At 40.0% G+C, this 27,284-nt stretch overlaps 3 protein-coding genes across 5 annotated transcripts; 2 read left to right on the top strand and 1 right to left on the bottom strand.

Annotated features, from left to right (window-relative positions):
• The first annotated feature begins 3,252 nt into the window (after positions 1 to 3,252).
• On the top strand, positions 3,253 to 4,340 carry LOC111230326 (immediate early response gene 5-like protein). The gene has a single exon (XM_022757024.1). It carries the CDS (start codon positions 3,388 to 3,390, stop codon positions 4,264 to 4,266), a length of 879 nt encoding a protein of 292 aa, XP_022612745.1. The 5' UTR covers positions 3,253 to 3,387; the 3' UTR covers positions 4,267 to 4,340.
• Positions 4,341 to 5,135: 795 nt separating this feature from the next.
• crat (carnitine O-acetyltransferase) lies at positions 5,136 to 12,235 on the top strand. The gene is made up of 14 exons (XM_022752188.1): positions 5,136 to 5,298; positions 6,511 to 6,780; positions 7,159 to 7,277; positions 7,870 to 7,923; positions 8,043 to 8,208; positions 8,352 to 8,526; positions 8,637 to 8,815; positions 8,903 to 9,003; positions 9,090 to 9,209; positions 9,296 to 9,418; positions 10,987 to 11,122; positions 11,209 to 11,271; positions 11,369 to 11,506; positions 11,615 to 12,235. Exons 1-14 carry the CDS (start codon positions 5,272 to 5,274, stop codon positions 11,828 to 11,830), a joined length of 1,887 nt encoding a protein of 628 aa, XP_022607909.1. The 5' UTR covers positions 5,136 to 5,271; the 3' UTR covers positions 11,831 to 12,235.
• On the bottom strand, positions 12,234 to 22,698 carry adamts13 (ADAM metallopeptidase with thrombospondin type 1 motif 13). 3 transcript variants are annotated; one of them, XM_022752167.1, is made up of 29 exons: positions 22,542 to 22,698; positions 22,135 to 22,240; positions 21,905 to 22,038; positions 21,526 to 21,609; positions 21,131 to 21,255; positions 20,891 to 21,037; positions 20,638 to 20,772; positions 20,252 to 20,402; positions 20,034 to 20,138; positions 19,777 to 19,928; positions 19,620 to 19,683; positions 19,121 to 19,247; positions 18,869 to 19,017; positions 18,621 to 18,741; positions 18,137 to 18,217; positions 17,862 to 18,043; positions 17,610 to 17,766; positions 16,764 to 16,893; positions 16,485 to 16,664; positions 16,093 to 16,291; positions 15,910 to 16,012; positions 15,690 to 15,819; positions 15,424 to 15,600; positions 15,131 to 15,335; positions 13,867 to 14,218; positions 13,637 to 13,780; positions 13,362 to 13,541; positions 12,681 to 12,856; positions 12,234 to 12,567 (listed from the first exon to the last, which is right to left on the bottom strand). In XM_022752167.1, exons 1-29 carry the CDS (start codon positions 22,617 to 22,619, stop codon positions 12,412 to 12,414), a joined length of 4,230 nt encoding a protein of 1,409 aa, XP_022607888.1. In that variant the 5' UTR covers positions 22,620 to 22,698; the 3' UTR covers positions 12,234 to 12,411. The 3 variants fall into 3 exon arrangements, with proteins under 3 accessions (XP_022607888.1, XP_022607895.1, XP_022607898.1); XM_022752174.1 differs by having other exon boundaries at positions 12,235 to 12,567; positions 22,174 to 22,240; XM_022752177.1 differs by lacking the exon at positions 13,362 to 13,541 and having other exon boundaries at positions 12,322 to 12,567.
• Between the last annotated feature and the right edge of the window lie 4,586 nt (positions 22,699 to 27,284).

The raw sequence follows: 27,284 nt of genomic DNA, 5'->3' as shown, positions 1-27,284 counted from the left end.
ATGTGTGTGAGAACAAGTTGGCTTGGAGATATATCTGTACAAGTTAGTATAGCATACGGTTACAGTATACTTAAAGTAGTATAGTGTGTATAGTGTGGCGTGGCGTGGCGTGGCGTGGCGTGGCGTGGCGTGGCGTGGCGTGACGTGGCATGCCGTAGTGTAACATAGTATGGTGTGGTATAGTATGGTATGGTGTAGTGTAGTGTAGTATAATAGATTACGGTATTGTATGGTATGGTGCAGTGTAGCGTAGTGTAGTGTAGTGTGGTATGGTATGGTATGGTGCAGTGTAGCGTAGTGTAGTGTAGTGTAGTGTGGTATGGTATGGTGTAGTGTAGTGTAGTGTGGTATGGTATGGTGTAGAGTGTAGTGTAGTATAATAGATTACGGTATTGTATGGTATGGTGCAGTGTAGCGTAGTGTAGTGTGGTATGGTATGGTATGGTGTAGTGTAGTGTAGTGTGGTATGGTATGGTATGGTATGGTGTAGTGTAGTGTAGTGTGGTATTGTATGGTATGGTATGGTATGGTATGGTGTAGTGTAGTGTAGTGTGGTATGGTATGGTGTAGTGTAGTGTAGTATGGTATGGTATGGTGTAGTCTAGTGTAGTGTAGTATGGTATGGTGTAGTGTAGTGTAGTATGGTATAGTGTAGTGTAGTGTGGTATGGTATAGTGTAGTGTAGTGTGGTATGGTATGGTATAGTGTAGTGCAGTGTAGTATGGTATAGTGTAGTGCAGTGTAGTATGGTATAGTGTAGTGCAGTGTAGTATGGTATAGTGTAGTGCAGTGTAGTATGGTATAGTGTAGTGCAGTGTAGTATGGTATAGTGTAGTGCAGTGTAGTATGGTATAGTGTAGTGCAGTGTAGTATGGTATAGTGTAGTGCAGTGTAGTATGGTATAGTGTAGTGCAGTGTAGTATGGTATAGTGTAGTGCAGTGTAGTATGGTATAGTGTAGTGCAGTGTAGTATGGTATAGTGTAGTGCAGTGTAGTATGGTATAGTGTAGTGCAGTGTAGTATGGTATAGTGTAGTGCAGTGTAGTATGGTATAGTGTAGTGCAGTGTAGTATGGTATAGTGTAGTGCAGTGTAGTATGGTATAGTGTAGTGCAGTGTAGTATGGTATAGTGTAGTGCAGTGTAGTATGGTATAGTGTAGTGCAGTGTAGTATGGTATAGTGTAGTGCAGTGTAGTATGGTATAGTGTAGTGCAGTGTAGTATGGTATAGTGTAGTGCAGTGTAGTATGGTATAGTGTAGTGCAGTGTAGTGTAGTGTAGTATGGTATGGTGTAGTGTAGTATAGTATAGTATAGTGTGGTGTGATATGGTATGGTATGATGTAGTGTAGTGTAGTACAGTGTCATATAGTATATATTCCTAAATACTGAACTACATTATATAGAATATTATTGACTAGCACTGAATCATACTGCATGTCTCCTCTGTCTCCACTCCACCCTCATCTGCAGTGTTTTATTTGGGGGATTAGGTTCAGGGTTTTTGCCTCTAGAAGAGGCTGCATTCAGAAGCTGTGGCCCTTCTTCATGGAACAGTCATCCAGAGGATCCAAGGAAAGTGGAAAATGTTAGCATTTTCAAATGTGCAAACCAGATTTGCCTTGTTGGTGTGCTTTTACCCTGGTTTCTTGATTCTCCCTTATTTATATTCTTCCCTTTCCTCCTAGTTTCACACACTCAGTTACCATTTTATTAGGTACAACTGCAACTGCAAAACTAAAACTAATGGAGTCTAAAACAACAGTGCTGCAACACACTAAATCCTCCGTTCATAAAGGTTTTGTTGAAACTGTCTTAGAGAGAGGTATTGATTAAACTGTGTGGTCATTACTTTGTGGGACTGTTGAGCTGTATTGTGCTTTTCTGACAGGTGTTTCTATCATTTTTTCCCCCCTATGTATATCAACAGAAACATCTGTATATAACAGCTGTATATAACACCAATACATATCTGTGTAATGCAATACAAAAGGACTGTTGTATTAGATTGCATTAGTTTTAGATTGGTGTACCTAATAAAGTGTAGTGTGGTATACTGACATATTTAATTTGTTCTTTATAGCTCTAGTATGCTGCTTGAATTTCCTCTTCCACAAAAAGAGCTTTGGTAACAGTTTTGATGTTCTATTCTGTTCTATTACATTACTCTATGTTCTATTCTATTCTGTTATTCTGTATGATATTCTGCTTTATTCTTTTACCCTCTATTCTGTTTCATTTAATTCTATAAACCACTGTTCTATTCTATCCTGCTGTTACTCTGCTATATTCTGTACTGAATATTCCATTCTGCTCTATTACTCTCTGTTCTATTCTGTTACTCTGTGTGGTATTCTATTCTAATCTATTGCTCTCTATTCTATTTCATTCTATTCTATAATGCTCCGTTCTATTCTATTCTCTTCTATTACTCTGTGCTATATTCTAGTCTGTTCTGTTACTCTTCTGTTCTATTTCTCTCTATTATATTTCATTATATTCTCTTGTGTTACTCTGTACTCTATTACCCTACACTATTCTATTTTATTACCATCTATTCTTTTTCATTACTCTCTAGTCCATTCTGTTCAATTCTACTGGTCTCCATTCTGTTTCATTCTATTCTCTAACCCTCTGTTCTATTCTATTTGTTACTCTGTATGATATTCTGTTTTATTCTATTTCCCTCTATTCTATTTCATTCTATTCTATAACTCTGTTCAAGTCACTTGTATTACTCTGTACTCTATTACCCTATTCTATTCTATTTTATTACTATCTGTCCATCTATTCTATTCTGTTACTCTTTGCTATATTATATTGTTTCTCTCTACTACATTCATTCTGTTCTATTGTTATCACTGTCTATGTTCCGTTCTTTTCTACTCCTCTCTTTCTTTCTGTTTCTCTTCACTTTATTCTTTTCGTTTCTTTTCTTTTCTTTTCTTTTCGTTTCTTTTCTTTTCTTTTCTTTTCTTTTCTTTTCTTTTCTTATCTTATCTTATCTTTTCTTTTCTTTTCTTTGCTTTTCTTTGCTACATGGACAGTAAAGTCTGGTGATTTTTGTCCGCACTGAGATTTAAAAAGCTCAGAACACATTTAGTGAAATGCAGCATGCCCGCTCCTACGTGCATTCTGAATGAGGCTAGTAGTGATATTTGCGTATAACAGAAGCACCGCCTCCCTCCCATTGGACAATGTCTACGTGAGGGCGTGGCAAGGAAAGATGAGAGTTGCAAATCCATGCCCTTACTGGGAAGACATGGAGCGCTATGGACACAGTCTACACGAATCAAGTAGGAATCTCAACTAAAGACATAAATATTTCTCCAGTTAGGAAACAAACGTTTTGAGAGACTGAGAGGAAAGAAAGGGTGGCCCGGTCGAGGATGGAGTGTGCATTTGACGCACAGAATCTGATCTCCATTTCTTTGAGGAAAATCCAAAGCTCCAGGACGCAGAGAGGAGGCATCAAGCTCCACAAGAACTTACTGGTAACGTACGTACTGAGAAACGCCAGGCAGTTTTATATGAGCAAAAACTTGTCGCAAACGCAGAGGACGCATCACTATGAGGACGTAGCTACAGTCCGCGAAAGGCAAGAATACCTCGAATTGACAGGGAGCTTTACGGAGTTGGCCGATGACTTCTACTGCAACTTTACTGGGGTTGAGTCGGACACTTGGCACTGCGGAGCGCACCAGCCCAACGGCCAGCCTGCAGAGGTGGCGCACCAAGACGCATCTGCCTGCGCAATGGTTTCACCAAATGACTCTGACCTCATGGTTTCGGAAGCCTGTTGGAGTTGTGCAGACAAATCCTCCTGGGAGTTACCTATCCCAAACACACAAGCCAACCAAAAGACTGTCCTGGACTTGGACACGCATGTGGTGACTACTGTCACGAATGGATACTTCCACTCAGACTGTTGCGCGCAGCCAAAACAGCCGCAGGGCGCGCAGTGCTACGCTAAAAAGCGAAAGATGGACACAAGTTATCATATTGTTGATCCAGAGTTTTATTTGCCTGACTTTGGGCCAGTGCCATGTAAGAGAATGAGGACTGATGATGATTCATATTCAGACTCGGAGCAGTTGGACAGCACGAACATCTCCAACCTGATCTCAGTGTTGGGCTCAGGTGGACTATCTGAGTTTGTGAGTTGGCAGCAGACGGACCTTGAGCAAATATTCGCCGCTCAAACAATTTGTTTAAAACATACACTGTTGACAGGCAGCGGCTGGACCAGAGCAATCGAAGCATTTTGATTTGTATGATTGTTTTTCTTTGTATCGCTTTATTTTATTTTATTGCTTTCAAATAAACCATGACACGACTGCAATTCTCTCTCTCCTCTGTTATTGAAAAATGTTGATGAAATGTGATTATGTAGAGCAATCATATCCATTTCGGATTACTTTTGCACAGTAACATTTCTAAAGCCAATTAATCTAATTTTCTCCACACAGTATAAATTAATTGTACCTTTCATTTACACCTTATTTTCTGGTGATTTCGTTGTAGGGTATACTGGAGTCTGTCTTTGGTTTGTATTTCCTGAAGAAATGAGTTAACGCTGTTTCTCTGGAAAGATGTTTGAAGAGCTCCATCATGTGGCTAGTAGAGATCTGTGCAGCCTCATGCACCAGACAAACGCAGAGTATCATTCTGTAAATGTATTATTTATATCAGGGACTGCTTTTATTCATCAATAAAACTAACATCATTTAAAAACACTGATGTGTTGGCTTTATAAATTGCAACTTCTGCTTCTGATAAATTATTTCACTATACTCTTGTTAAGTGCGCAAATAGATAGGCGATGCATCTATAGGGTCTATAGTGACCTTGTATTTTATTCTATTGATTTATTTTCAATTGCTGTTGTTTTACAATTCCTACAGAATTCAATATATCATTTGTGACTCTGCCCTAACCAAAACAAACGAATAATAGTTTACTAATGGTTCCTATGGACCACTGGTATCCATTAATTCTTCTAGAAAAATTATTACGTCAATGAAATGAGGCAGCTATTAATGCAGAAAGATTTTGTGTGCAGTAGTTTAAACTGCAGTCACGTACGAACCAAACTCCACTTGGAAAAAAAGGACTTTTAGCGGGGAGCTCGCAGTTGTCTTTGCTCGGTGGGTCCGAGGGGGGGCGGACAGCTGAGAATAGACAGTCTGCTTGTCCTTGAGACATGACTGCCCGAGGATTTCCCATCTATATTGCCGGGACAGTCAGAGACCTTAGCGCGTCTGTCTGACAAGATGTTGGGTGTTTTTGTCAGAGCCGTGGTAAGTCTCTTGTTTTACATTTATTTTAAGTGCGTGATAACAAACGCTGTAGCGTTACGTTTAGTTTTACGGCATCAGAATGAGTGAAGGGGGTGGGGCGCTGTACAGGACAACAACAATGTGACAATATTATGTTAAAATATAATCATGTTTCGCCACAGTAGGCTGCCATAATGTCCGGTACTCTATTTTAATGTCGGGTATTATTGTAGAGCGTTTTAGAAGCCCCTTATTCCGACATTTTACATAACGTTAGCCTAGCATAGCCGATAGCATAACGTTAGCTTAAAGCGCATGCAGCTATAAGGACATCGGAAATAGCACTGTAGCGGTAGTTTTATCCACAGCAGAGGTCCTCCTCAGGGCTATCTATCTTTTTATAATCTTTGTTGTGACATGTATTGTTTGAAACATAATGATAACGCTGCAAAACAAGGTGGTCATAATCTTTTTATTTTGAAAATCTATCCCGGAAGTTCTTTATTGTACTCCTATAAACTTGACACAAATGAAAATTATTCCCATTAAGTATATCAACACTTCGAAATGCATTTGTACTTCCACACGTTTCTCACTTTATAAACATTCATGATAAATTTGATGGCATTCTCTTCAAATTTCTTTTAAAATCTTATCATTATATCAGATAAAGATTTGATATTGATAACCTGCAGTGAGCATGAGAGCCCAGATAGATTTCTTGCTTTCATGTCTGTTTGTTTTAGCTACCATTCCAAAGGTTCAACTGTGTCAACCCTCTATTTATAAGCTGGCAAAGCCCACACCAGTGGGTCCAAACAAATAGTACGACTTCTTTGCCCAGTTGTTTTGCTGTTGATTTTCACAGACTTAATCATCTTACTGTAAAGCATATGTATTTGTAAATAGGAAATTAGATCTTGAAGTCATGTGCACTGAGTTATCTACTATTTGAGGATTTGATTGCACACACCTAATATTTAACAACATGTTGACACCTGGATTTGTGAAGCAGCATCAGTGACCTCTGTAGTCCAATTAATCTTCTTGCTCAACTAGTGAGATTATTAGTAAGATTAAATGTCAGTAATTACACTTTAACATCAGTGAGGCCATGTAGTCAGTCACAAAATTTGATCAGATTAGTTGTTATACTCTCCTTGTGTAATATTTTTCCAGTGTAATCTGTAAAAGCAGAGGAGAGTTTGTGTTTATCAGTTTCATGTCTTCTAGCTGCGGCCAGGCGTGGCGAAACCATGTCGTCTGGTCAGACCAGTAACACAGATCCCAGAGAGGTCCCTGGTGCACCAGGAGGGTTTACCTAAGCTGCCTGTGCCGCCTTTGAAGCAGACATGTGAGCGCTACCTGGCCTCTCTAGAGCCCATTGTCAGCGAGGAGGAGCTGGAGCACACTCGAAAGCTGGTGGAGGAATTTCTCAAAGGTGGTGTGGGGGGAAGGCTGCAGAAAGGCCTGGAGCGACGGGCACGCAAGACAGACAACTGGGTAGATATTTGGTTTTATTTAGCATTTTTATGTAGCAGGGTGTCAGCGTGTCATAAAGTGTTTTGAATAAATAAGCTTAAGCCTACGTGCTGCTGAGTCTGAACTAAGGTCCTTTGTAATTAAATGCAGTAAGACTGATTTTTCATTTTGCAGTGAGGTCTTCATGGCTGGCCAGTGGGGGGAGACATGAGAGTATCAGTGTGACTCTGCAAACTCATGCTTAGTTTACGGTTTGAAGTAGTTTAATGATGAGTTAATGTAAAGTCTTTTTAAAGAAGTATATCTGGATCTATTGTCTCAGACATCTGTATGTTTGCATAGAGTAATGTATGCAAATGTATTATATCCTGCTACCTGACTACTGCTGTGTTTATGTAGCTGTCAGAATGGTGGATGCAGTCAGCCTATCTAGACTGCCGTATGCCTTTAGCGGTCTACACCAGCCCAGGGGTCGTCCTACCGCGCATGCTCTTCCATGATCGCCAAGGACAGATGAGGTGAGAAAGCAGGATCTATATCTAGGAGCAGCCACAGTTGCAAAGCTCTTACTAAATAACACCTCTGTAATCACAAAAAAGAAGAGCCAGTACTTTTAATGTGTGCTGTCAGTTTCCACAATGTGAGTTATAATCCTTCAGTCTCTAATTATAAGCATACTCATGAAGTTGTTTCTAAAAGTGATTTACTTTGTGTTGAAGTACAGTATAAACAAGCTCATATGAAGCTGGAATTTCAAGCCGACCTTTGCACAGGCTTTCCTTCACATGCCGGCTATTTAAAGAGCTCTGGCTGTCCATAGCATTGCTCAGCTGTTTTTGACTACTGTGACCCATGGGATATGAAGTGAACATGGTGGCCCCATAGAGAAATACACAAGTGAAGCCACTGCTAGAGTTTTAGGTATGCATGGTACAATAGGCTCATCACTTGTCATCTAGTTACACAATTAGATTGACATTTACTTGTTTATGTCTCCATTCAGAGTTGATAACCAATAATTGAATGCTGTGTTAGTAGCTGGTGGATGTGTATGTAAATAAACAAGAGCACATCATAGAGTTGACAATAACAATTATATCTCCTCTGCAGATTTGCTGCCAAACTGATTGCAGGAGTGTTGGACTTCAAAAATATGATTGACACGTGAGTGTGCCTGAAATTAATACAAATATCATACTGTTGTAACAGAAATCTCATTGTCATCATTACATGCAGTTGGTTTACAAATCTGCAAATGGATAATTTGAGGTGCTGTGTCACAGTAAGACCCTGCCTGTAGAGTACCTAAGTGGGAAGCCGCTGTGTATGGATCAGTATTACCAGATCTTGTCCTCCTGTCGTATCCCTGGTCCAAAGAGAGACACTGTTGTAAACCATACCATCGGAAAAACGCCTCCCACTCACATCACTGTGGTCCACAACTTCCAGGTACTCTAGATGGTACCGCTGTTCTTCTCCTTCTTGTATCCTCAACATTTCACCAAGATGTTTCAACATAAGCTAATTTTGAAATGTCATTATCATTAGTGCAGTGGCTAAAGAAATACTGGCTCTGTGGCTTTGCCCCCCAGTTCTTTGTCTTGGATGTGTATAACAGCGATGGCACCCCGCTGACAGTCGACCAGATTTACATGCAGTTGGAGAAGATCTGGAACTCCTCTTTGCAGACTAACAAGGAGCCGATTGGCATCCTTACATCACAGCACCGCAACACCTGGGGAAAAGCCTACAACAACCTCATCAAGGGTGAGGATGGGAGGGATGAAAACTTATCATTTTGAAAGATTTTCGAATTATAAAGCGTATTTGACATAAAATATGTTTTAGATCTTTAAGGCCATTTTATTCATCCTCAGATAAGACGAATAAGGAATCAGTCCGTGCCATCCAGAAAAGCATTTTTACGGTTTGTTTGGATGCCCCGATGCCTCGTGTGTCAGATGAGCTGTACCAGAGCCGCGTGGCTGCCCAGATGCTACATGGAGGAGGAGCTCGCTGGAACAGCGGCAACCGCTGGTTCGATAAGACATTACAGGTCAGTTTGAGACAAATGACTTTACATGTAAGATAATAAACATGACTATTGACACTGGTTGAGAATTTGAATGCACTTCATCCTCAGTTCATCGTCGGTGAAGACGGTACATGTGGACTGGTGTATGAGCATGCACCTGCTGAGGGTCCACCCATCGTGTTTCTCATTGACTACGTTGTTAAATACATGTAAGTTCCATTCAGTTGTTAGATCAGTGTTTTGTCCATTTTCAAATGAATCCAGATATACTCACTGTTTCACATTTTCTCAACAGGCAGAAAACTGAAATAGTCCGTTCCCCGATGGTTCCCTTGGCGGCGCCTCAGAAACTGCGTTTTAACATTACACCTGAGGTCAAGAGAGACATTGAGAAAGCCAAACAAAATATGAACATGTATGTGAAGTGCAGTCATGATTGTTATTATTATTATTGTCTCAGCTTTGATGCTGTGTAACTTACTATTTTCTTTCTTTTACTAGAATGGTGCATGACTTAGATGTGAAAGTGCTGATGTTTTCTCATTTTGGAAAAAATGTGCCAAAGCAACATAAGCTGAGTCCAGATGCTTTTGTGCAAATGGCTCTTCAACTTGCCTACTTCAGGTAAGAATTTTTTTTAATGGTCTTTAAAAATTTCTCAAAAAAGAACAAAAGGAAATATCATTAAAATAGCTGCACTATATACCCCCCCCCCTTATTATTATAAGAGGAAAAGTTATAATAATAGCCATTAAAGGGGAGATTTCTCCACTGTCATTAATCTCGATGTATTGTTTTATTACTGTTATTATTAAATTCAGTGTCATTTAAAAGAGAGTTGTTTAGTTTCCAACATGATGCACCTTTTTCTATTGCCAATAATAGCTCCATAGATATTACAGCTTGATCCAATATCTATTTTGCCAATATAGCATTTACTTTTTAGTACAACTAGTTTAGTAAAGTAGTTAGTAAATTTGTTTTACTTTTTCTCAGATATACATAAAAAAATAATATAGTCCAGAATATTTGTTATGGGCCTTTGAGTAGTATGTGTAGTGTCTCATTGGGATGTAGGGTTCTCCAAACATGTCTGTTTCTCTTTTTCTCCAAACATCTATGTTTTATTGACATGTCTAATTTTGGATCAATGATCAAATTTAAATCTCCAACAATTATTATTGTCCCCTTTGGCTCTGAAGTAATCGGTGTTATAATTTTGGTCATTAATTCTGCTCTCTGCTCTGGTGGATTATATATGTTTAACAATGTTATTTCTATGTCTTCTGTTTTACCCTTAACTAAAATATATCCCACATCCTTATCTGTAAGAATCTTTCTAACATGGAACAGGATGTTTTTTCAGGATGTTTTTCAGAGCAATAAGATGAGGAAAAATCTTGAGCATCAGCAAGTTCTTCTAGTTTTATGTGTTTTTCTTTTGATAAATGGGTCTCTTGGAGAAATATTATATCACCCCCCCCTCTACATTAAGTGAGGTTACTTTGAACCAAGTCCTATAACTTCCCTTTGTGGAGACCAGCACAAACAACCAAGAAAGGAGAAGAAGAGGGAAGAAAAAATAAACAAACAAAATAAATTATAAAAAACAAAAAATCCTTACCCTGACCTCCATTAGTGCTACTACCTCCCATCAGTAGCTTCTTGTTTTCTATGTATGACAAATCACATGGATCCTGAGGTTTTAAAAAATTTGGTACGCTTTCTTTAAAGTAACTCAAAGGCATTTGCAGCACATGGCTGATGAGTATCCAGTGAGCTTCAACCCCTCCCCACGTTTAACTAATTTCCTCTCATATATATCTTTTCTACATATTTTTGGTATTTACTCAAGTAATTATCCTTTTGTCTTTTATTTAAACCTTTAATACACACAAAAAGTAGAAATAAATAAATAAGTAAAAAATAAATGAATAAGTAATATACAGTATATTAAGAGGAAAAGATTTTGCTCACTTAGGTGCCCGAAACTACTACTTGATACATATGTAATAAGTAAATAAGTAAATAGCAATAGAAAAAAAAAGAAAAAACAAGGGGGGTGTCCTACTACCTTCTATATAACAAAATTCCTTTTAACCTTCCTTTAACTTGAAAAAATTTGAAAAAAAAAAGATCCTAGACATTAAGTGTGCTATATCATATATCCTCTGTTGTTTTTTGATTTCCAGGATGTATAGTATTTGCTGCTCTACATATGAAAGTGCATCATTACGAATGTTTAAATATGGGCGAACAGATGCAATCAATGCAACGACTGTAGACTCCTTTAAATTCGTCCAGGCAATGCAAGACCCAGCTAAACAGGTACCGCTGGACAACTAAAATTTCACAATAAATGTACAATTTAAGGCACATAAGCTGTCTGACTGAACAGTAAATACTGTCAACAGAACACAGAGAGGCTTGCGCTGCTGCAGAGGGCTGTGCAGACACATAAGGACAACACGTACAACGTGAGATCTGGAATTCATCAATATAAAAGTCAAAGTGTTTTTTTCCTGAAACCATCTCATTAAAATCAGCTCTACACATTCAACATTTCTTTTTTAGGCAATTCATGGACAAGCCATAGACAGACATCTCCTCGGGCTGAAGATGCAGGGTATTGAAGACCTGACCTCCATGCCTGAGATATTCATGGATACCTCTTTTGCTGTGGCTCAGCATTATAATCTCTCCACCAGCCAGGTATGATGGCATCTAAGAAAATCAGCAGTTACTGAGCACATAATTATTTGTTGTCGTATTTGTTTGTTTGAGTATTTGCCCTCATCTCTATTCGTCTCCATGTCCAAGGTTGGCTCCAAGACAGACTGTGTGATGTGCTTTGGTCCAATGGTGCCAGATGGCTATGGAGTGTGTTACAATCCCATGGATGAGCACATCAACATCGCCATCACGGCCTTCAACAGCTGTGAAGAGACGAACGCTGCCAAGTTTGCCCAGGCTGTAGAGGATGCTCTGTTGGACATGAGAGCTCTCCTGGAAGACACAGCTACCGCCGAGCAGTGATCCCACACAGGAGCCTGGCATAGCGTTTATGTCCCACTGGGCCGTATGGGAGCCGCAACTGAACCAGTGCTGGAGTCGGTGGCAGAGTGCCACGCTGGCATAGACACACAATGTACTGAGTGTTTTGGAGCTGAGTGGAAACCTGTTATCACAGGATTGTGGGAAGTGGAATGTGTGATGGTTAATACACTGCCTTTGAGATGATAAGCAATTCTCTATGATGGAAATTCTATATTTTAATATATTGTGTTATATATATATATATATATATATATAAACTTTAAATTAACATAATTTGCTAATTGTAATAGTATACATTTTTCTTTCCTTGTTTATACTTAACCAGTTCCTGGTGCAGTCTTCAATATGACACTGTTATCACTTGACTTAAAGATTTTGAGTGCTTTGGTTTGTTTATTATTTATTTCAGGTCAAAATAATTAGCACGGAAGTATGAAAATCAAGTTTAAAAGCATCAGTGTTTCTACTTAACAGAACTGAATTTAATGGCTGTTACAAAAACGTTAAGAAATTGTTAAACATATAAATGGAAACCTCCTCAAGATAGTTCATATTTAGTATCAAAGCCTCATAAAGGAATATTCAGCTCTGAAGCTTCCTTTGGAATGCAGGTAGTCTCCATGAAATTCAATCTCAGCCATATTTCCAGAGGAGTGCCACTGAAAGAGCTGTTGGCCTTTAAATACATTGGTCTTTAAGACATCCATGTCCCGGATCTGAACAAGAAACACAAGAAAAGATATTGCTGGAGTTATTACATTTGCACATCTTTCCTCTCAAGCATGCACCGTATTGCAACAACAGCACGAGTTAAAAAGCCTGTCCGCACCATAATGTACGTCGACTGGGAGTTGGTGGCGTTGAATACTAATCCTATGTGTAGCGCTTGGATTCTGATCTTCACAGAGGGAGGTGCATTGATGAGCACTCGACAGGTGTGGTTAGTGCTGGACGTTGTTGGGTTCTCAAAGTCGCTGCTGGGGGAAAACAGCTGAATGTCGCAATCTGTGGGGCAAAGACAAGGTGTATTTAATCTTCAGTAAACACATGGGGGAAACAAAACACATGAACGCCTCAACAGTCAAATACAGTCCAATGCAATGAGTATTTCAATTGTGAAGGTCCAAATGTTGAACATATGTTGAAATTGTGTTAGCTGCTGATTCATTTCCTTGATATTTTTATGCTATAGTTTGTAGCATTTAAAGCTTCACACTGCAGAGCTTCTGTATTGGATAGCATTCGACTGTGCAAGTGTTAACACGATTGTATACATCTCTATAGTTTCCGTTTTGAACCTTTATGTTGCATGAGGCTCCAACATGGGACTCAGTTTACTTATAGATGCATCCATTTTGAAAAGCAACTGAAGCTTTCATTAATTATCACCCTTTTTATATCTGTGGATATAAATATCTTTTGAAACAACATACAAAATATCTTTTGTGCCTTAAAAAAGTACAACTCTTGTGCCCAGCTCTGCACCCAATGACACGATACACAGTCTTACCCTGATAGTGGCTCCTCTTTGTGTTTTTCTGTGACTTGTAGGTGAACACAATCCCATTCCCAGGAGTGAGCAGATTTTGACGAACCAGCAGGACATTAGTCCTAGTGATCAGTTCACTACTTGCTACCTGCGCACACTTCCTCACAAATGCCAGTCGGTCAAAAAATGCCACATACTCCTCTGCAAGAACACATGCATAGAGTCACAGACATTTATTTTGGTGCAATAGCTATGGCCTGGGAAGTAACATTCTCTAGGTTTGTTTAAAAACATACTTTTTCTGCAATTCAAGGAGCTGGATTCCACTTTGATGTGAATGACCTCATCTAGGGGTCGACCTATGGACACTGTGCAGCGGTTGGGTACATCCTTCAAATCCACTGTGCCTGATTCCTCCAGGAATAGCTGTCCACATGCGCCTGGAAAAGAGCACACACTGTTATGTTAATCCTGCATCTGCCTTCAGCTCTTACTGAGAATAGGTAGGGAGTCAAAGTGTTTATACCTTTAGGGGTTGGGGTGCTTGTCGTGGTGGTCTGTGGGAGGGTGATGGCCTCTGTTGGACTTGGAGGAAGATGGCCCATGCGGTGCAGTGTTGTATCTTTGTGGCTGAGAGTGGGAGACAGGAGAGGTCCCTCTGTGAGGTTAACCGTCTCGACAGTCTGCATTGCAGCGGTGGTGTCAGAGGCCACATCTGATGTGGGCACCACATCTCCACAGCTGTCCACGTAGCAGCCCTGGATGGTAATGGGTTTGGGCATGTGCATGCAAAGCAGAGGGCTGAGGGGCACAGGCTTAGAGGGGCCCAGACAGGACACAGCCCTGGACTGGATCCCATATCCACAGGGCGCTGAACACTGGAGAAGAACACAACACAGTAGGTAAGCTCAGGTCTCAGTGTTTGCAACATCATGCACAAACAGCCATCAATATTACATATCACACAATAAACAGAGTTCAGGTAGATTGTGGACAGGTGGAAAACTACCATAGCACAGGGGTGTATGTCTACGAGTTCAGAGTCCTCCTTGTAGTTGTTTACAAACCGTTCTGAAAGGACCACAACAGCGTATCTGTGTTTTAGCTCTGAAGCTTTCTCTGGTTCTGCATTACTTTCTGTCAGTGTTACATTATTATTGTATGATAATGCAGTTTAAGTCTAGACTAGTTTGAAAAGTCGGCCCTGCATAACCTCACCAACCTCCAGACCTGAAGAGTCCGATAAATTATTTTTGTATTGTATGGAAAAAAAACTGAATCCAATGGATTTGTGAAAATGTAAAAAAAATAATCCACAGTAGCACAGTTTACAATATGATGAAAATAATATAATTTGAAGATAATCAGCTAAAACATCAGCATGACTGGTATCTATTTAACACACATGAAGAAATTGAATAATAGGAAAAATGATAAGACTGATACCTCAACTACCATGGGAAAAAATATTCTTTCAATTTTTTTCTTACCCATCTGCATGAATACTTTATGTGCTGTTGTTAATTCTTTGTCTTTATCTATGGCTGCAACCAAATGTTGATTAATTTGTTGTTAATTTTCTTTAGGAAATGATGAATTGTTTGGAATATAAAATGAAACCCAAAGATATTCAATTAACAGTGATTTTAAAAGCAGTAGGTCCTCATATTTGAGAAGCTGAAACCAGAGAATGATTAACAAGTTTTTTAAATGATTAACAGATAATCAATATATATTCATCAATATCTTATCTTCACATTCTAATGCATTCTTTCTCCTGTGAAATGTACCTGGCTCCATGGCTTCACCTCCCACCTGAAGGTGCAGACTTGCACCAGGCAGGGCACTGTGGTGGCTGGTTTGACAGCTGCATGGCAGTTTTCCTCTGGCACCACACTCTCCTTGCCGTGGACAAATTGGACACAAGACACAATCCTCTGAGCGACACCCAAGTCACAGGACACAGAGCAGGGTGACGTGCTGAACACCTTCCACCTGCACAAGTGACAGTGCTGGTAAGGTAATTTTTGCCTTTGCAGAAATTGATTTCTGACGTGTGTGTGTGTGTTTGTGTGTGATTTACCTTGCTGGGCAGCTGTGGGTGCTACATGAAACCACTGCTGTGGGTTTGAGAGAGTCACTGCACTCTGAATCCTCCACAACCTCCTCCTCCCCTTCTGTTTCTCGAGCACAGTACAGCACCCTGTTGGCCACCCCTCCTCCACACGTTACGCTGCAGACTCCTTGCTTAGAGCGCCACCTGGTTGTTAAAAATATCTCACTGCTTACTGTCATCTGTTGGATAGTATAGTACATGCTACAGGCAAATATGAGACTGTGGTATCTCACATGGGAAGGCAGGGAGATGTGCTGCAGATCTCGGAATGAGGAGAAGGTTTAGTAGAAGCATCACAGTGGAAGTCTGGCACCCCCAGTCTGGTCTGGTGGTCCACACAGGAAAACCACACCTGCAGGGTTCCTACATAAGCATCAGGCTTTGGTTGACTGTATCTGATGAGGACCTGCTGTTTCTAAGTAAAGTAGAGAATAAAAAAAATGTTTCACTTACCATTGCCACATGTCTTTGAGCACTGGCTGATAACAGGGCTCCACACGTATACAGGATCTTGTCTAGAGCGTGGCAGCAAACCAGACTTTAGCACGGGCTGGTCCTGGTGAAGAAAAGCAATGTTTAGACACGCTTCACATTTTTAAAATAAGTAAATAAAATTTTAGTCATTTTCACCTTTACCTCTCCCTTAGATTCCCACCCAATGGGACAGACGTCTACCACGCAGGGTACAGAGTCAGGTGGTTTGATCTGCTTTGAACAAAAACTTTGATCCACCTCAACATCCTGACCAGCTTCTGGCCGAACACATGACACGACACGTTTCGCTTCTCCTGGCCCGCACACTGCCGAGCATTCCCCTGGCTCCGATACATGCCATCTGTGAACACACAGAAGTGGGTTTTCACATGAAAACTCTATTTATTTCACAAATGCTAATATTGTTCAAACTGAGGCAGCAGGATAACACCTGAAACCATTCATATTCTGCAGTCAAAGGAAGGTATTTGATCGATGCACTTGGCATTTAATAAATACACTTAATGATCAACAGCAGAGTGTAGACTTTATACCTGGCTGGACAGTGTTGCAGGTTACATTTTTCAACAGCGTTTGGAGCTGTATCAGGTGGGCATTCAGAATCTGGAACATTCACCTCATCAGCTCCATGTTTCTGAACACATCTTACAGGACGCACCCTCTCTCCTCCGCCACAGGAGGCACTACAGGGCCCAAATGTCCCTGTATCCCACCTGTAAAACTCAATTATTCAATTCAGTCAGTCAATTGTTGTGCACTGTAAGTGTATGTCAGTCCAAAAGGAATGAAACAGAGATGAGTGTGAACCTAACCTTGGGGGGCAGGATGAAAGCTGACAGGTTGTATGGAGTGGTGCAGGTGGCAGAGGTGTCTCACAGTTGTGTTCTTCCAGGTGGCTGTTGGTATCTTCATCTGCACAGACGTATACATGCTTCTGTATACCTGTAAAAAAAAAAAAAAAAATCGGAAAAAGAAAAAATAGCTCAAAGTACACTGTCAATTAAATTATCCATGGTTTTTCCTGAGTTCTGGAGCAGTTTTTTTTTTTTTTTTTTTACATTTCAGACTTAACAGTGTTGCATGGCTTTACTGTGAACATTTATAGCAAAGGGGAACGTTTACAAGACTTAATTGCAATATTTAAAAAATTAATTGTGTGGTTAGGAGTTGCAGTTGAGGATATTTACAAGCGAACAGCATGTATGGATAAAGAAAAGAAAAAAGAAAAGAAAAGAAAAAACAAATACTGCATAATAAACAACAGTTTCATATTTTTGCATTTAACTGTACTGTATGTGATCATGCCGTTAATCAGTTCAGTGGACATTTGGTGGTATTTTCCTACTGAAAACATCTGAAATTAGAACAATGATGAAATGAATTGGGCATATTCAACACTTTAGAGTCCGTACAACAGAGAGACACTAAGTACAGGATAAAAGCTTGCTCAAAAAGGTCATTATTGTTGCACACTATTATACAAAAACCTCCTTTCTGGGAACTCATTTGTGAAAGCTGCTGGCTCTTAAAATAAAAAAGCTGAGACTATAATGTGCAACCAGTCTGTGAACTTATAAGAGCATCAGCTGCAGAAAGCATTGTATTAAATTGGGTGTTCTTTTTTATGCTTTTCAGACTTGTGATTAGGAGTTTCTTACCTAATCCACAGGAGACAGAGCAGGGTGTTGTAAAGACGACCCATTTGCCTTTAGGTGTGATGCCTGTCAAGTCACTGTTTCTGGTAGGTACATAGTAGTGGTAACTAATGTTGGGATTTGTCTTCTCGCCATATTCTTTTCCATATTTGCGATAGACCTGCAAAGAGAAAAATAAGTGTAAAATTTGTGCACACGGGAAATACATGTGAAACTGTCAACCCTGTCTTAGTCAGTCTGTTTGCCTCTCCTGACCTGTATGTTTATGTCCTGTTTCAGCGGTCCAGGCAGCAGCAGCTCCTCCATCGCGGGCAAAAGGTCAGGGGTCAGGTGAAGGCGGTATTCTAGGCGGTTATCATCCAGTGGGGAAGGGTGAGTCATATTCAGTGCCATGGTGCCAGTTCCAGACACAATGTACCGATCCCCAACCATGACAGCTGCGGACACAAACGCCAAAAACAACTCGTAAGTTTCTGTTTTGCTACACCTATTGTAGAAACATAAATATCTTGTAAAGTGATGACACTCACCCATGTGAGTGAAGAGAGGTGCCCTGTTTACAATATGAACCTGTGAGGCATTCACTGGCAGAGAGAGGAAGGTGGTGTACTCTGAAACAGAAAGCACTGGATTCTAACTATAGCTGTGACAATACAGAAATTAGAGATATTGAACTATTATTATTGATTAATCTATTGATTTTTTTTGCAATTAAAGGGTTAAGCATTTTGTCTGTGCAATGTATGAAATTAGTGAAAACTGCCCATGATACACTATGTTCCTTGAACACAGGAGGAAATCTTAAAATTGCTTGTTTTGTCTGGCAAACAGTCAATTTACAACAATTTACAGTCAAATAAAACAGCAAACCATCACATTTGACAAGCAGGAATCAGAGAGTATGTGATACTTTTGCTTAATAAATGATTTAAAAGATTAATTGATTATCAAAAAATTGTTAATTCATTTTCTGTCACTGAATGTGTTCAATAATTACACACTGTTGTTTGCTACCTCGCGCCTGACCACCAGTGTAGGAGTCAGAGGTCAAACTGCAGGACGACCCATCTCCACCACACACCCCACACACATCCCTCACTTTCCCAGAGTGTAGCACACCATCACAGCCAAACAGCTGATCAGAGAGAAACAGTAAATTTAAAAAGGTGTGTGAGAGACTGAGTGTAGAAAAAAAAAGGTGTGTGAGGAAGTAAGATTGCATCTGCTCTCTGGCATGTTTGGTCTTGTTGAGTCATCTCTACCTGGCATTTCCCTCTTAGACAAGCAGCTGTAGAGCCAAAGGGAGGCGGACTGTCTGACTCACAGCGAGTCCCATCCACAAACTGAGAGCCACGACTCACTATGAAGTTTTCTCCATGTGACTGGCACATATATCTGCACTGCTCATCCCCTGGTTATGACAAGGACAGTTGAGAGAGAGGAAAAATACTGGAGATACAGTCTTTATCATTTTACACATGAAAAAAAAAAAAAACTGTTTTCTTTAGGCCCACCTTGTGCAAAACCTACAGCAGGGATCCACGTGTAGAAGGAGACAGTGTTTGGTAGCAGGTAAAGGGGCTGGAGGTCTGTCTGGGAACACTGCTCTGCCATGAAATCTAGCTGGGTGCGCTCACACGGCTACAGCAAAAATGAAAAACAAGGAATGTTTAACTTTTGCATCCTGATGATAGTGTTTCAAACCACCACCCAACAGTAGCAGAGGCATACATAACAGTACATTTCTCTTCATCTAAAATTGATTGGAAGGACTGCTCACTTTGCCCCCAGCTCATGGTCTCACTTTTAAATTACTTGTCTGCCTCCAATTATCTGAGTCATCCCATCAATACTTGTATTTTTGGAGGCCTCTTATGGGCGAACAGGCTGCGAATCACTAACAAAAAAAAATCATTAAAACGAGGGACAATTCTTGGTACAGTGATCCACTAAGCAAACAGAATTGACCTACTGTATGGAGGCCCAATGTTAACATAACCAGTTTGAACTTACCTGCTGGTGACAAAGTTCAGCATCAATATCCGGACCCTGACACTCATTCCCTCCAAAAGCAGGTCTGAAAATCAGACATGACAGATATTTTATTTGTTGTCAAGAATGATGGCACTTCAGCACCATGTTTCACTGATGTTTGCAGTACATTTGCTACCTTGGGTTGTTGCATTGTCGTGTGCGGCGAGTGACTCCCCCACCACATGTCCGTGAACAGGGGGAGAACTCAGACCAGCTCGACCAGGAGCCATGCACCACCATAGAGGAGCTGAGATCCTCTGGGGACACACAGCGCCCCTTCAGACACCACTGCAAGAGAGGATTGAACCTCATAACAAATATGCTTATGCCTACTTTATGTAAAAAATGACACTTGGGAAAATACAGAATTACTAACTCATCACAGATCAGTACCTGGTTTGGTGCACACTCTGTGCCGTCCAGCAGTGGCACCAGGAGACGTTTGCAGGAGCTGTCGTCATCAGGGTTGATTTGACAGGACAGAACACGACAAACTGGCTGATGAAAATGAAAACCAATGTTAAAAACAAGGCTAGACATGTGATAATAATGTCTATTTTTGATGTGAAATGCCACCTGGTGGTGTTAAGCTGCTATTACAGGTGACTTACCAGGTCAGGATTGCTGAAAGAGCATGCTCTTGCAGTGCTACCAAAAGCTATACGACACTGATCATCAACTCCATAGTAGAGACCAGGCTTCCAGTCTTGTAGGGAGCCTGCCATTGCAGGCAGGTCGTTCACACATCCAGCCTTCCCTTCACTGGGAACACAAATGCATGTGACATGTCATTCCCAAAATACTTACAGTATATCACACCAAAAGACTTCATCAATTTTTCTATACTCAAAACCAAATCAAACATCCTCAAAATGTGAACCTAAGGTGAAAACAATTAGATATGACTCATAGATGAAATGCCTTTTCAACAGTGCTAGGTCTGCATGATGAATGAGAGACATTTTCATGCACAGCTGCTCTGCACAGGTTGGCCCACCTGAAGAATGTGAGCAGCTGCTGTCTGCTGCAGGGGGACCAGGTCAGATCCACACTGTTGTAGCCTCCATCAGAAGCCATCATGAACCCACTCCTGCCGCAGGTGTTTCCCACTCCATCATGGTTGATCCCGAAACTGGGTGAAATTATATATGCAATCACAGATACTTAAAAGAAATCTCTGCCTAATGAGTTTTATAAGTTGAAATGTAAATTTCAAAACAGATATGTCACTTCTTTGAATCAGTTATTACCTGTGGCCAATTTCATGAGCGATTGTGATCCCCAGGTCAAAGCCTGTGTCCTCTGTGATCACACAGCTCCACTCACTGGAGCAAGCCCCACCCAGCTGCGCTACTCCCCTGACCTGCTTGTTCCCATCAGGCAAAACCAGGTCATACCTGTTTGCGATGGAAGATATACTGTAAAATATGGTTCGTCCGTCCATGTAGTAAACATCTATTTATAATACAGCCAGGTACACGCCGACATACCTCGTAACGTACAACAAAAGATCAGCATGTAGCGGGTCTGAGTCGTTGTGGGGGTTTATCCTTCTGCCCCAGTCACACACACTTCTAAGAGATGAGGTGATGTTGGTAGACATTTGTATCTCTGGCTAGAAGAAGGAAGACAGTAACAATAGAGGACAGACGCTGCTAAGAAAACCAAAAGAATGTTGTAATGGTCTTCTCTCCCTCCATCTTAGCTCTCTAATCTTCTATCCACCACATTTATACCCTCTACAGAATAACCTTATATTCAGTAGTAGCAGGAATGTAAGCTTATTCTAATGGTGCACACATTCAAAGTCACACTGGACAACAGAATTAGCTGAATACCAAAATTACATGTGCAGCTACCACAAGTAAAACAAAGAGCCACTTACCTCCGGCTCCGACAGGATGATCGTGCGGACCAGGTGCACCCGCATGTTGGCGCCCAGGGTCATGTCTCTCAGCAGCTCTGAGGCCTGGGTTGAAATTGATATATAAGTCAGTTTAATATATTTCAGGATGCTCAGAGTGTAATGGGAGTATAGTATTGCGGTGCTCTCTCTAGAGCTGGTTCTGGAAACATTTCAGCATATAACGTGTGAAATGATTTTTCTCTCTAACTTGAGTTGCTTTTTATTTGTTTCCATTATAACACCTTCTCCTATACTAGCTATCCTTGTACATTAGTTTCAAGGTGTATAAATGGCTATCAATACAACTTAGGCTGCTTAGATACCTGTCTTTTTACTGTATGTTTGTGATCAGACTTACAATATTGAGGTTGGTGAGGATGTATCTTTCTGTATCCTGCTTGTGGACCTGCTGGACATCAGGCCCTACCACCACCAGCAGTTCCAGGTGGGTTATATCAGGCATCAGTGCTGACCGACGCAGCCGCCCACTCTCTGAGAACAAAAAGTAAACGCAGTAACATACACCATTGATTTGCTTGTGTATATAGTTATTTTTATTTACCTTACGTTATAGCGTGCATAATATACTTGTGATTGATGTCTTCATACTGCCATAGGAACACATACCAGAGGCAACAGGAGAAGAATCAGGAGAGGAAACTATGTCTCTTTGACTTGAGGAGTGACGAGATAGCTTTTGGAGGGAACAAACAATATCACAGTTTTTAGCTCCTTTAGAAACAGATGCTTTGTGACTAAATTTAGATCTGTGGCCCAAAATACTGAATGAAAACACAAAAATACTTTGAGGCTTTTTGTTTTTTAGTGGTCACCATGTAAATCCAGTAAAACATGGTTATGACTCTCGGCAGGTCGTTGGATTTCACAGGATGATAAACAGCTTAAAGTTGAAGAGTTCAATGTACTTTGCAGAAGTCCAGAGCAGTGGAATCAGTAACCGCTGTGCTCCTGTTCACCCGCGGCTTTCCACCTACCTCGTCCAATGGAGATCTCATTAGAGCGCTGAAGCCAGGCCGCAGTAAAAGCAGACAGAGCAGAGTCATAAAAACCATGTTTCCCCTCTTCCTGTGCGTCTACCTGCTCTGCTATAGTGCTAGGACAATATGCGATCCTCCTACTCAGGCAGGACAGAGCCCAGCCAACGGGGTATGAGTAACATGTGTTTATGTAAAGAGTAGGGACAAAGTTGATGACTGACACACGTCATTTGCTGTTTTTTTTCAACTGTGGGAGCAAGGGGACAGCTCTCATTGGTTGGCTCTTTTTTCTTGTCTTTTTTTTTGTATGCTATGACTAATTTGTGTAATTTCTTGTCTTTCGTCACTGAGCAATAAAGACTTCTTTAATGACAGGAGAGAATCAGTGTTGGCAGTTGCATGCTTTATTTAGAAACCAAAATCCCCCCTTTTGGGATTGTACACATATTTTTATTTAGGCCTTTCACAGCTGCAATCACTGCTGAATTAATCCTAATTATCATAAATAATATTAAGTGTTATTTCTTGATGTGGCCATTAGAGGGCAGTCACAATCCTGGAAGAAACTGAGAGGGAACAGGAGCACACACACACATTCCTCCACAAGTGTGTAACAAAATAACATCCTCTATGTCCATGACAGATGTAAAACATTATCTAATGCTAAATTGCTCATTTGGAACATAGGAGATTCACACTGGAAATGCTACAACAACAACAACAATAACAACACCAGCAATGGTAAAGCTAGAACTGACAAGCTTATTCCTGTGGATCAGGGATATAATTATTTTCTTTTACTACTGAAACAGGGCCAGATGGAAGACTTTTCTCTCTAACTTCAACTACAAGTAGTGATTCCTTTTTACATGATTGATGGTAATTTTAAATATATCCCTATGCTGATTGTACAAATACAGTAAAACTAGGGCAACCATTTCTTCTTGCTATGATAATGACACAGATGTCCAGCTATAACAAGAATGTATTCCACCCTTCAGATAAACTCTAAAATCCAGAAACTAAACTGAAGACAGCGTTGATACCCCCCCATCCCTCCCCTCCATCCCCTTCATTCCTGAGGGGGTATAGTTTATCTCCATAAAGCAAGGATTCAAGCCCATCTGCCATTAGTCTGCCAGATATCTGCCCGTTGTCAGTCCGAATTAACAGCTGGGTGTCACAGGCATTACACCAGCATCGCTACTCCACTAAAACCTCAATGCCCTGCTGGATTTATTAAGCACAACAGACTGTGATAAGTGTTGTTGGATCCTCATGCCCATGTCTGTGCAGAAGAGGGTAGGGATTGTATATTTATGATGTCCTAAATTATATATATCTAGCCATATGGGATGCGCAAGTGGGCACAACAGATGATGCCTCGGGAAAATGTTGGTTGGTTGCAGTTGGTGAAGAAGGAGAAAGTTGTTCGAGGAACGAAGTTAAACACAGAAAACTTATAATCTCTGTTATTCTGCCAGATGGATACAGTCACTTTTTTGTTGCCCTGTTTCTTCTGATTTTATTGTCAAAATGTATAATTAATATACTCCAGAACCCTCCAAACGGTATGTTAGTTGTTACAACCTTTTGCATAGACATCTACCTAACGAGATTTTGTGTTGCGAAGGCCAACCTCTTAGCATTTAATTTTGAGATGCATTTATGTAGAGTGGCTTGTACATAAAAAGGTTTCTCGTTCATCTGCTTTTCATTCCGTCCATCTGTCACACTGTTGTAAAAGATTCATGTGTGCAAAAACTATAAATGTTCACCTGCCTGTTTATGGCAGCTCATCACCTAAAGTCTTTATGTTTGGATACGGAGGATAAGCATCAGTGCTAGAATTTTACTGTATTTCTTTGACAGGAAATGATTAAGGATGTTAATTTCTGAAGCTGGCAAGGGAACCTTGCTCACTAAGCTCATGCTTGACAGACTGAGCAATAAAATATTTGAATCTCTTGCCTTGACCATGACTTTTTTTTTCATCGTGCAACCTACCAATTGTTATAATAACCAGAGGGCCTTGGTTAAATCTAGCACACCTTTGATGTCTGACTCACTGAAATTGCGTTTCTGTTCAAAGTTTGGTGTGTGACTATTTATAAAACTGCCAGAGTGATGGATCAGACGTTGAATCAAAGTTACAGCCATACATAAAAATATCACCAACAAATGGCCTCATAACATCCGCCTTTCAAATATACGGATGTTTCTCTCAATCGTTATTTGCTTTGTTTATGAGCCACTCTGTCTTCACGTTGTACTGCAAGAAAATATGTTAAACGTGAGAATATTTTCTCCCGCTGATGTACGTTTTCCTGCTAATTGAGACTAATATGGTGTTGATGGTATATTGTCAGCTCTGAGATGATGACTTTCCAGCATGTAATGCAATACCAATTGTGCTAAAACTCAGTGCCACTACAAATTATAAAGATATTTTTCAGGCAGTGTTTTCTTTCCAGTAGTTCCCCAGCTGTTTTAGCATATGACAGCATATCATAGCGATTCAAGGATGCTGCAGGGGCATTTAATAATGCCCATGATGATGATGATTTAATGATCATTTGTGTGGTTTCTGATAAATGGACAAATATCTGCAAGTAATTACACAGAATTGTTTTCAGGGGAAGGGTTTTTGTAGTGTGAGTTTGAGGTGCTTGATACTCTGCATTACTCTGCAATGGAAATGCCACACTTTCTAATGTAAATGACTATCACATAATTGGCAAACAAGAATGGGAGATGCAATTATGACATATTTCTGCCTGGATGTCTCTAGAAACACTGTTTTGTGATAAATAAGAGTAGGATAATCCAAAATGGGTTTCCCCTGTGATTTCGATCAGCGATACAGTTGTAAACAAAATGGAATAGAAATTATGTCCTGAGGTAATGATTATTTAAAAAAAACATCAATCTTATATCAGAGAACAGCTTTAATTGATGCTCTTTCCATTCGAAACACTCCCATTCTTTTGTAGCACATTGTTTATTTGTTTGATGACACTGATATAATTAGAATTTATGGAATTAATGATCAGTGTTGGACTAAAGGGTTAGCTGTAGACTGTGCTCTGCAAAATAATTGAGTAATCTGAGTTTAGGTCAGTTTGCCCTCTGTTTTGACTACAATCCACATCGATAAAGACAAATTATGTTTCTAAAAAGAATCAAGCCTTTACTCAAGATCCATCTGCTCTCAAATCTGCAGCGTAAAAAGATGAAAAATCCATTGATTTATTCCATTTTACTATGGCCTTTCTCCTGTGCCTTGCCCCCTCTGTTCCTATGAGACTACTGTAGCTGCAGTTGACTGCAACAAGGGACTGCAGGGAAGGGCACTGAATACTAAGCTGGCCAAGTCAGACAGCCTACATTTAGATCCAACCCTCCCATGAATGGGCGGAAAGCTCCTATTGGGATATTAAATGATGGTGAAGCAGTTGTTAATGGACAAATCCTATAACTGAACATCTGTTGGCATGCTGCTGATGGGAGCTGAATTTTAATAAGCTGCACGTGGAAAGATCTGACTGCAAAGTTTGGACTCAGGCACGACTAACATGAGCAACAAGCACGAGCAACAAATTAGACTTGTCAGGAAAATGACTCGCGCTTGCATCTTTCATGCAGCCTAATAAGCAATCAATATATGTGAAGACTGCAGAACATTAATCTCTTGCTTCAGACCTATTTGAATTTCTGTCGTACTTCAGCAAACATGACAGTATATCTGAAATTATTTTTCCTCGTTCCCATATTGCACTGTTTCTCAGCTGGCCTTTTTGCTCTCCAAATCAGTGATTATAGTAGATTATACTATACTTAACCTGAATTTTGCTGGTATGCTCTCCCAATTTGCAATCCCACTCTCAAGCTTTTATTCTTATTTTCTAGTGTCAGACTAACAAGATACCTGGCATTTTATACATACTGGCTACAGAAATAAATATTACTGCAAAACTTGAAATATTTTCAAATAACTTAAAGTGGCAAAATATACACATGAAGATCAGTTTGAAAGAGTAATACTCAGCCTATGAAAACAGCTGTATGTCTTTCATGGTTCTGAGTTAAGCTCTTAAGAGAAAATGACTCTTGTGATGTAATTAGGCTTGAGACTTCAAATTTGTAACAGAAACTGTTGGGATGGAGTTTGAAAGACATGGGCATTTACTAGTCAAAATCAAACAAAAGACTATGGAGTTGCATTATGGGAATGGTAGTGTTTTTGGAGCTTGGCCCATACTAATCACTAAAAGTCAGGATATCTCAGTTTGTGCTTTGTGTGTATGTCTCTTGTTAGTCCTTATACCAAATTGCCCTTTAATACCTATTGCTAGGCAATTAATATAGACTAAATATTAGCCTACATCATGCATAAGTTTACAACACTGTATTATATATGAATTATAGATAAAACACCATGCAAAGTCATTAAGGAGATATACAGTCCTAAAAGGAAAGCAATTAAGAGTTTCAGAGTTTAACATTAGGACTATTAATACAGCCCTTGCTACATAGCCTAATAATAATATATTTGGAAAACATGCTAGGCTTTAAATTGATAAAATTAATTAACTATACTGTTGCAGTGATTGGTCAATAAAAAGGTAAAGTACCTCCTGTCTAACATAATTAAAAACAAAAAGTAGCACTTTATGAGCATCGAAACGTTATCCCTTTCTGCTTACTCACAGTTTTAACTTGCAGTAAAACTGGGCATAC

The sequence above is a fragment of the Seriola dumerili genome, unplaced genomic scaffold, assembly GCF_002260705.1.
Source record: "Seriola dumerili isolate Sdu_G_001 unplaced genomic scaffold, Sdu_1.0 BDQW01000017.1, whole genome shotgun sequence".
NCBI classification, from domain to species: Eukaryota; Metazoa; Chordata; class Actinopteri; order Carangiformes; family Carangidae; genus Seriola; species Seriola dumerili.
This window is presented reverse-complemented; position numbering and strand designations above follow the sequence as displayed.

Excerpts from the sequence above, each read along its gene's own strand:
- crat (XM_022752188.1), top strand. The coding sequence starts at position 5,272 with ATGTTGGGTGTTTTTGTCAGAGCCGTG. Across the intron at positions 11,123-11,208 it reads TGCAAGACCCAGCTAAACAG|AACACAGAGAGGCTTGCGCT; the intron begins GTACCGCTGGAC and ends TACTGTCAACAG. Across the intron at positions 11,507-11,614 it reads ATAATCTCTCCACCAGCCAG|GTTGGCTCCAAGACAGACTG; the intron begins GTATGATGGCAT and ends TCCATGTCCAAG.
- adamts13 (XM_022752167.1), bottom strand. The coding sequence starts at position 22,619 with ATGGTTTTTATGACTCTGCTCTGTCTGCTTTTACTGCGGCCTGGCTTC. Across the intron at positions 21,038-21,130 it reads CTTTTGTTGTACGTTACGAG|GTATGACCTGGTTTTGCCTG; the intron begins GTATGTCGGCGT and ends CATCGCAAACAG. Across the intron at positions 12,857-13,361 it reads AAAGAGGAGCCACTATCAGG|ATTGCGACATTCAGCTGTTT; the intron begins GTAAGACTGTGT and ends TTTGCCCCACAG.
- LOC111230326 (XM_022757024.1), top strand. The coding sequence starts at position 3,388 with ATGGAGTGTGCATTTGACGCACAGAATCTGATCTCCATTTCTTTGAGG.